General features: G+C 40.3%; 1 protein-coding gene across 1 annotated transcript; it reads right to left on the bottom strand.

The window, feature by feature from the left end:
- Positions 1–225: 225 nt before the first annotated feature.
- Positions 226–9,941, bottom strand: CHRNA6 (cholinergic receptor nicotinic alpha 6 subunit). The gene is made up of 6 exons (XM_019649217.1): positions 9,511–9,941; positions 7,650–7,789; positions 4,564–4,608; positions 3,668–3,777; positions 2,586–3,564; positions 226–701 (listed from the first exon to the last, which is right to left on the bottom strand). The coding sequence occupies exons 1-6, from the start codon at positions 9,587–9,589 to the stop codon at positions 570–572; spliced, it is 1,485 nt and encodes a 494-aa protein (XP_019504762.1). The 5' UTR covers positions 9,590–9,941; the 3' UTR covers positions 226–569.
- Positions 9,942–10,308: the final 367 nt, after the last annotated feature.

The raw sequence follows: 10,308 nt of genomic DNA on the forward strand, positions 1-10,308 counted from the left end.
CGACGAATGTTAACTGCATACAGCCTGCTGAGATAGGCTCTGACTACCTGCTATTACTTTTTGCCAATTAAAGTATCAAATAATGCTGGTGTGTGAGCTACATCACAGAGACATGCACAAGAAAGCAAACCGATAGGAGTTCACAAGCACTGCAAATGTCAGCAAGGTCCATGTTTCAGAGTTTCGTGTGTGGCATGTGTCATGATACTAATCAGCAGCATAAACTGAAGGGACCACAAAACCGATCTTTAATGTGGCTTGGTGTTGATTACATGGTTTGCTGTATTACAGATCATCACATCCCTGGAAGCTGAACATGTCCAGACATGAAAATCCTGTGGGTGCTGCCAGCTCTGGGCTCCAGTGTTAGAGCACATCTATCTCACAACCCTCCTTCGTGCTACAAAGGAGGGCATTCAGGCTCCTCATGTGCAAATAAAGTCCTCTTTTTCCATCTAGTCATCAGCTTCAGTAGATGAGAGACTTAGATGGGAAGCTTTATATTCCTTTCCTTGCTGTAGGAAACACAGAACAAATATAGTGTCTGTAAATTTCAGAAGATAAAATCCTTAATATTTTCCTGTGTTTCCAAGTAGTGGTTGTAGAAATAGCCCTGCAGTTCCAAACACACAGACAGCTATAAATATCCAAAGAAATACTCTGTCCACAACCATAGCTGCATATTTCCAGTCGTCTTCTACCTGAAAGGCAAACAAAAGTCAAAGCAATTTTAAAAAATCAAAACTATAGGAAATACGCTCTGTTTCATAAACAAGCTTCCTCCTCTTCAAACGTTTTCCTGGCAATTGTTAAAGCAAACATTGGTATTATTCTGGTTAACCTGTGTCTCCTATATATTAATAGTACACAGAAGGGGCCGGCTGTGTGGTGCGTTGGTTAAGAGTTGGCTTGGGAGTGCCGGCTCTGAGTAGTAGAGCCCCAGTTAGGATCTCACATGAGGGTCAGTGATGCTGCGCCCTCTACAGCTAAGATGGTGAACAACAGCTCGACCTGGAGCTGAGCTACCATGAGTTGCCGGCAACGGCGTAGGCTGCAGCAGGGCTGCAGTGGGCTGCCATGAGCTACCATCAGTGGCTGGCAGCCAGTGTGAGCGGCTGGCAGCTAGCATGAGCTGCTGTGAGCGGTCATCCAGTGGCCGGTGACCGATTGCCTCACCCTGGAAGAGCACAATGATAATACCAACATGGGCCAGTGAAGCGACATCCTCCACAACCAGCCTGAAGAACAAAAGGACAGCAACTTGTCTGTTCCCCTCCCCCAATTCCCTAATAAAATAAAATCTTAAAAAAAAATAATAGTACACAGAAGAACTTTCATTTTGTCTGAAGAGGGTGGGTGCACGAGCCCTGTTAGTGCCTCATGCAGCTGGCTGCAGAGTATGCAGATCTCAATACATCAGCATTCTGTGGGTCACAAAGGACCTTGCCTAACTGCAAGAAGTGCTCCCAAGAAAAAGCTACTCAAAAAAAAAAATGCAATTCTTATCATTGGCACCACTGTATACCTGACCCCTTGGCAAGTCTGGGAAATAGGTTTGAGGTAGGGAGTGTAAGATATGCAGTATGACGGAGGACCTCCTTATCAGGAACAGGCAGCCCTCTAGACCTCAAGGTCATTCTGTTTATGGAGAGTTCTTTGGAGTTCTCATGTCCTTCCAGGTCCTAACCGCCAACCTTCAACCCAAGTCTCCCTGGTTGTGTCATAAGAGCCCTACCTGGTGGTGATTAAGTCAACCGCAACTCTCCCCTAGATTTTATGGTGTCACTATGAAGGTGAGTTCTGGGCTTTCTTGACCTGTGATGCATCCCCCATGCCCCGCCAGTGTGACATGCAGTCACAATATCTCCCCTCTGCACCAACAAGGCAGACTTTAGGTCCCGCAATATCCTTTCACTAGGAGATATGGATGCCAGCAGTTTCAGTATGCAACCAGTCAGTAACCAGACACCTGACATGAATTTTCAGATGCCCTCAGCTAGTCATCCTTATAGTATGGAAAACTGGCATGATTTTCTTGAACTCTCTCTTTGGAGGATGGGGGAGGTCATGTTGCTATAGTTAAAGTCTGGGCAGCAGGAGCAGAATATGTTGATGCTAAATTTATCCCGAGGCTCAATCAGCACCTAAGTTCCTCTCCAGTAGTGTAAGTGGAATTGGAGCTGTGGAGGACTCACTCCCGCTTTTCTCCATTGCCCTCAGGCTGCAAGCTGCTATGTCGTCATTTCTCCTTCCCCTCTGGGGGCATTTTTTCCCTCTCCACCCTTTTGTCTACCATTGTTTCTTGTGCAGGAGCTCTTCATTAACCAAGATTGCCCTGAATGTTTATTTTAACCAGATTTCACTTGAGTTAACATTTCTAGAGGTAGAGATTTGCTTTGGGAATACATATTATCCTACCTGACCCCAGGACAGCCCACCCACAACTGCATAATAACAGAACTGGATCTTAGAGTAATGTTGCCTGACCATCTTATTAACAGAACTTACACTGAAGATATGACCATGTCTATAAAGTGCCCCTAGGCCTGCTGCAGGTAGACAGGCTAGAGATGACATGCATTTACCTCCTTTGTTTCATTTTGGTTCTTCATGTTTTCTGCTATGAACTGAACACTATTAATCACATCTTCAACTTCAGGCGAATGCTCTGAATTTTCCATCATCCACTGTAAAGGCTGATGACTTAATCTTCTCTTGCTGGTAGCAAGATGACGTGATTTATGAGAGTGGTAACATTCTTTAAGAAGTTTGGGCTCTCTGCGATTATCAAATGTGACTTTGGCAGGACAACTGGAAATGCCTTTAGGGTTTTTATCATAACTTGTCTTCCTTGTCTTGTCCAGAGGTCTTCTCATCATCAGGACCTGGGGTAACAGCTGGAGGAAAACCGTGTTCACCCACTTGGGCATGGTGTGTGTTGTTGGGGTGCGATAGTGTATGTTCAACACAAACACAGTCACTGCGATGGACAGGGTGACAAAGATCATGGTGAACAGTAGGTACTCACCCACCAGTGGGATCACTAGAGACGTGGATGGAATGGTTTCCGTGATTACCAGCAAAAACACAGTCAGAGAAAGCAGAACTGAAATGCAAAGAGTCACTTTTTCGCCACAGTCAGAAGGAAGGTAAAAGACCAACACAGTAAGAAATGAAATAAAGAGACAGGGAATGATCAGGTTAATGGTGTAAAACATCGGCAGTCTTCTAATATAAAAAGAATAGGTTATATCTGTGTATATCTCTTCACAACAGTTGTATTTTATGTCATGCTTGTAGCCAGAAGCATCAACAATTTCCCATTCACTGTTTTCCCAAAAATCATTCATATCTACTTTAGATCCAATGATTAGAAGATCAATTTTAGCTTTGTCATATGTCCAGGAACCAAATTTCAGGGAACAATTTTGATGATCAAAAGGGAAAAAAGTGATATCCATAGGACAAGAACTCTTAAAAATAGCCGGTGGAGTCCAGGTTATCATGCCATCATATTTAAGAAGAGCTTTGGTTTTGCCTTCGACTTGAAAGTCGCCAACAGCACTGCAAGGTAAATCAGATATCATTAGTAACATCCCCTTTGCTATGGTCAGCATGCACCAAAGGCAACTTTGGAAAGAGAACTACTTCTGTCGGACATCCATACTTGTTATATAGAACAATGTCAGGCTTCCAGATTTTATCCGCAGGAACACGAAGAGTCTCAATGCCATCATATTCCACTGGGTCCCAGCACAATTTATAATCATTCCAGATCTAAGGGAAATAGAAGTCAATTTTTTAAAAATGTCTTCCCATGTTAATTCTACGTTTGTTCATCAGTTTTGTCTTTTTTAAGTAAGTTCTTATTTGAAGAGTGCATTGGTTTCTATCAAAAGTTGGGAGATTAAATCCATGGAGAATAAGGGGCTTGGTAGGTGAGCTGATTTTGGAAAATATAAATTACCTAATGGATATTAGATAATTATCTATTGTTTATTAATTAGCTGGCCAAGGTTATAGGCTCAAATTCCATGCTCCATGGACAATATTCATATTGGAGTAGCAACTCAGTTCTAATATTAAAAAAGATAGTTCAAGTGTACGATGATCAGTTTGTTACAAAATCTGTGTAAAAGAAGACAAGAAGAAAGAATGAGATGGTATAACATAAAGCCAGCTGGTGAAACTAACCCACAAACTATCGTGCGTAGCTACTGACTTCTCTAGGCCTAGTGCAGCAGGATCAAAGAACGGGCAAGCTACCGACTCTGGAGTTCAAGGTACAGATAAAAATAGAAGACTTGAGAGCAGAAACCAGAAAGGACAGAATCTCTATATCCCAGAGAACTTTGTCACTCAGTTTCTGCACCTTCAAAACTTGCATCAAACCAGCTGTTAATAGAGCTGAATTTAGGCTTTAGAGGTAGGTAATATTCTATGTTCTATCATAAGCTGGAGATGGAAAGAGGAAATGCTAGTAGCTTTTATTCATTAGACACTGTCTGGTTGACACAGAAGTAGCACAGGTCCAAGAGAAGGACACGTGACATAGACACATACGTGACGTAGCCACAGATTGGTTTCCATGATCTGGTTTACTTCATCCTGTGAAGAAGAAACAATATTTTTAGCCTCAAATGTACTTGCTAATAGAGGTTGATCCTAGAACAAGAATTACAACTAAAAAAAACCAAACCTGAGTTATTCATGCTATTAGAGGAAAACAAAAAGACTGAAGAGGCAGCTTATAAAAAAGCAACCAGAAATACAATATTTCCACATCTGGTCTCAATGCTGTTTACTTTGAAAGGAAATGTGATTTAAAGACTGTACTTCAAATCTGGTTTAAGTCTCATCACTTTTGTGGAGCCTTTCTGATCGCATAGCTTATAAAGTTTTCTGATACTATGAAAGGAAAGAAGGGAGAGAAGAGAGAGAGTGGGAGGGAGGGAAGGAAAATACTGTAGACGGTGATAGGTATCTGATCCTCATATGAGGGTTACCTTGTGACCTACAGATTTTAGCAGAGGCCGTGTCAGTAAGTCTATGGCTGTCAATCAAAAATCAACTAGCTTGGCAATCCAGAAAGGTCTCAAAAGTAACTGTCATAGGCATCTCTCAAAGACCACTTCCTCTCTGTACATTAGTACACTATGTTCAGAGAACTCAAGTCAGGTGGCAATATTGTCCTGACAATATGCCTGTCTTCCCACTTATATTTCCACAGGCTGGTAAAGCTCCATGTGGTATGGACACCTCAGAGGTGTCAGCCGAATTTATAAATCAGGACCTGGTTTGGCAAGTTCTGTTTTCCATCCAATTCCAGGCCACACCAATGTTCATGTGCACTGTCATCAGACAGCCCAGCCAGAGGAGGTCAGAGGCCCACAATACCATTCCACATTCCTGGGACCATCATCCTGTATCTTTTTCTTGGGAAAATAAGTTAGATGACACCCCACCTGCATTAAAGGATTTGAGTTACAAGTTTTAGTAGATTAGCTTTCTGGAGCAGCAGAGACTGAGATCAGAAAGGCCAGGTAGGTCGCATTTTACAAGGACTTTAAGTTTGTCATTTCAGATATGCCAGGCCATAAAAAACAATGGCTTTGTTCTAGATCCCTGTGGGAGGAACAGTGGACATACTCCTATACCGAGAGATCATCCACACAGAAAACTTTGTGACAAAGGTCATTCTGTTTGGCAGCAAACACACTTCCACAAAAAAGTTTCTGGTGCTCTAAGGCCATCCCCAGAGCTCAGCATGGCTCAGTTACAACAGATAGCCTTCAATACATCAATAAGAATGGCTATATTAACATTTGACAAAGTAGACTGAAATCTTTCTTCTGAAAAAAGAAAAATTACTAAAGACAAAGAGGGACATTACATAATGCTAAAAGGATTAGTCCACCAGGAAGACATAATGATCTTAACTGTATACACATCAAACAGCAGTCTCAAAATACGTGAAACAGGGGACGGCCGAGTGGCGCTTTGATTAAGAGCTGGCTTGGGACGCCAGAGGGCCCCAGTTCGGATCCCCCGTATGAGGGCCAGTGACACTGCCCTCTACAGCTAAGATGCTGAACAACAGCTCAACCTGGAGCTGGGCTGCTGTGAGTCGCCGTCAACGGCGACGGCGGAGGCTGCAGTCCCCTGCTGCAGTGGTTGCCATGGGCTACCGACCAGCAGCCAGTGTGAGGGCCAGCATCCACAGTGAGCAGTCGTCCAGAAGCTGGCGACTGACCTGCCTCGCCCGGGAAGAGCCCAATGATGGTGCCAACTTGGGCCAATGAAGCAACGTCCTCCACAACTAGACTGAAGAACAAAACGACAGCAACTTGTCTGTTCCCCTGCCCCCAATTCCCCAGCACTGTTCCCATTCCCCAATAAAAATCTTTTAAAAAAAAATACGTGAAACAAAACTGATAGAGCTGAAAGAATAAACAGACAAATGCCAATTATAGTTGGAGGCTTCAATACCCCCCTCAGCAACAAGTAGAACTACTGGACAGAAAATCAGCAAAAATATAAAAGATCTGAAGACATAATCAACCAATAAGATCTAATTGACGTATATAGAACATGCAAAGCAGCAGCAGACACATTTTTTTTCCTTACTATGTGCCATCAAACAGACCTCAATAAGTTTAAAATATTTGAAATCATGCATTGTGTTTTCTGACCATAATGGAATCAAACTAGAAATCAATAACAAAGACAACATGAAAATCTCTAAACACATGAAACTTAAACAACTCCATGGGTTATTTAGGTTTAATAATCCATGGGTCAAAGAGGATGTCTCAAAGGAAATTCAAAAAAAATACATAGAAATGAACGAAAATGAAAACACAACATATCAAAATATGAGGGACATAGCTAAAAACAGTCCTAAGAAGAAAATTTATAGCATTAAATGCTTACATTGGGAATTAGGCAAGGTCTCAAATCAATAACTCAAGTTTCTACTCCAATAAATTAAAAAAGAAGCTCACAATAAACCCAAAGCAAGCATAAGGAAGGAAAAATAAAAATAAGAGTAGAAATCAATAAAATTGAAAAGGAAAACAATAGAGACAATCAATGAAACAAAAAAGCTGATTCTTTGGGGGAAAAACAACAAAATCTGTAAACCTCTAGCAAGATTGATTGACAAAAATAAAAAGAGAGAAGACGCAAATCATAGTTCCACCATTTTGTAATTGTATGATGTTGGGAAAAGTCCCTTAACTGAGCTTCTGGCTCCTCAGCTATAAAATGCAGCTGATAGTCACAAGTGTAGACACAGTGTCTGGTGCATAATAGGTGCACAATAAAGTTAGCTCCCTTTGTATTCTCCCTACAACTTCCCCTTCCCCTCTTTGTTTCATAAACTGGTTCTGAAAGCTCTTCAAAACAAACAAATAAACAAAAACCTGTCTTAATGTGAGTAATTACAGCATCAATGGGGAAACTGTCTCCCTCTCACAGGGACGGCTTCGAAGGGCCAGCAGCCATATAGATTTTGGTTTGGTTGCATTTTTTAAATTTCCCATATTTGCCATGTACAATAAGTGGGACAATGTTTGGGAACTGCTCTGACCCCCTCAGAGTCAGGGCTCCTTGAGATATACTACACATGGTAAACTTGAGGCACTTACCACATTGGCCAGCTGTGTGATGGCCACTTCAAAATGCACTGTGACAGGGTCAGAAACATTTTCCACAGGCCTGATGAATTGGTTATAATGAGAAAACAGTCTGTGAAAGAGTCTCTCCTCAGATGCACAGCCTGCACAATCTGCATGGCCAAACAGAGGGAAGAATTAGAGAAGCAGAGAGGGTAAGGGCAGGTGGGAGGTTCTGGCAGCTTCCATCACTGAGTGAGGGCAGTAGGGCACCTAAGATCAAAATGGTAATGCTTGCATCTCAGGACTAGTGTGACGTCAAAGAAAATAATGTTGCTAAGAGCACTTTTAAGTTTAAGGAACCACAAAGGTAAAGGAATAGACATCAGCTCCAGTTTTTGTTATGTCACTCAAAGTAACTCACAATCTTACTGATCCAGTAATTAAGGAAGAGTTCTGCCCTTTCTTGTCAAAATACTGATTCAACTGACCTGTTTCTACAACTAGTAAGCTGGGGAGACTTCACCAAGAATTCTGAAATAACTAGTAATATCATTAAGATCTTAACAAGCCATACTTCTTTTTAAAATCAACTTTGAAATTCAACTATTTTTGGGGAAAAAAGAAAAACAAAAGAAATTCAATTATATTGGAGATTTTTGAGAGGACAAGGTTTTTAAGGCAAATTTACTTAAAATATTTTTTAAAGAATTCAAACTTGTTTCTTAAAAAATAACATTGTTAGTCATTAAATGTTGGACAACAGTTTAATGTATATCTCTTTGCATTTTTTCAAGAATGCATTAAGAGTAGGTTACTTGCCTTCATTTGATATATATACGTAATTCATTAATACCCCCCTCTATGCTTTCCTTCCTAGAATTCAAACTTGACACCTGAAGTATTATTCTATAAATTTCACAGAGGGATTTATATTCTGAAAGAAAAAAAATTAAAGGAATTAAATAACTTATTAGGCAAAAATAAACAAAAAGACAGGTGTTATATTTACAAAATACATAAGGAGTTTTTTACAATTGCATTTGGAAGCACTGAGATTTCAACAGGAAAGAACAATTTTAAATGTAAAACAGCATCCTTGCCATCATAATTAATAGTGATAGAAATATTGCTACATAAAACAGACATTAAAAAAATCCTCCCAGGGTAACTATTGCATTGTTCTGTACACCTGAAACTAACAATTAAAAAAAAATTTTTTTTTTTAAATCCTCCCAATTACCCATTTTCCCCCTTTGAGACATTTTTTTCCCTTTGAGGCATTTTAGATAAACCTTCCCTGAGTTTTGAAGAGCAAGTCCCGTGCAAATACTACAGCACATACAAATGTGCTTTTGTTCAGGCAGGGCAGCGTCGTCTGTTTCTAAGTTTTAACTTTTAACATGAATGATCTTACTCTTAGGACACATTTCAGCATAGTCAAATGACGTATTTCCCAAAAGAAAGATGATTACCTACAAAATGGAAGAGTTCATAGACTGAGAAATGGTAACAGCTAGAAAATAAATTACAGTTTTGAAAAAATATTAAATACAAATACAAACAAATAAGTTGAATGCTTCCTTTGCAGAGATGGATAGAAAACTGCATCGTTATCATTATTACCATATTTTAATTGGGAAAATAAAATAAAATAGGGTTTACAATGTTTTGCTGTCCTCCCCACCCTAACCCCCAAACCCCATTTTACATGTTAAACCTAACCAATAAAAAATAGATTAACAGTTGTAACAATCATAATTTCTGTGCAGACACTGTACACATTTACCCATAGAATATTTCTTCTCTCTGCTTAATCAAGCACAATTAGAAAAAAAGAGTAAACACATGTAACTAAAAAGGGAATATGAGATAAAGCAGAAATCAAACCTACCTTTAAGGAAAGGTATGAATATACACAAGCAGAGACACAAATCAAAGGGAAGGCATCCCTGACCCTTGCTGGTCGGCATGATTAAAACACTTTGATTCCTTTTTCTATAATCAAAGGATGGAGGAAAACAGAGAGCTACCAGACAGACACACACATCAGACTTTACATCATCAGAGTCCCACTGCAATCCATGCGTGTCTTCTGTGAAATAAAAACATTCACATCATAACACGGTTGCTCCCAATATCAGACTGAGGCCAACAAAAAGGGCAAATAAAAAGGGCCCAATCTGATGTCAGATGAGTCATCACATTTCCTGTCATCCTAGATCTCTTTTCATGCAAGAACGGTGAAGAAAAGCAGTGAGGGAATGCTGGGCAGACAGAGCTGAGGAAGGACAAAAACACTGCCCTGGCTTAGTACAGCTTTCTGTAGCACAGTCTCAACCATAATCCCTAGGGACGTAAACACACATTTACTGAGCTCCAAGGGTAGGTAAAGCGTATGGCAATTCCCAAATAGTGTATTCTGATTCATTGAGTTCTCTTAGTTAATCAAGGCCTAGACTTGTTATTACAAAACTTTCTAAAATACGAGTCCCCATTCCTGTCTTAATAACTGTTGCTTAGAGAGAACAGAAATAATTTGGTGTTGTCTGACTCCTAGGCTTCTAGTGCCTTGTCTTTCTGAGTTCAGTTATCATCATCCAGAACTAGAGATTAGATGTGAGAATGAGAGGAATGACACTGAACACAGGATGCTACCTAGACAGTTCTATGTTTGTTTAAACATCCTTGT

This window comes from Hipposideros armiger, unplaced genomic scaffold (genome assembly GCF_001890085.2).
Source record: "Hipposideros armiger isolate ML-2016 unplaced genomic scaffold, ASM189008v1 scaffold_131, whole genome shotgun sequence".
NCBI lineage: Eukaryota > Metazoa > Chordata > Mammalia > Chiroptera > Hipposideridae > Hipposideros > Hipposideros armiger.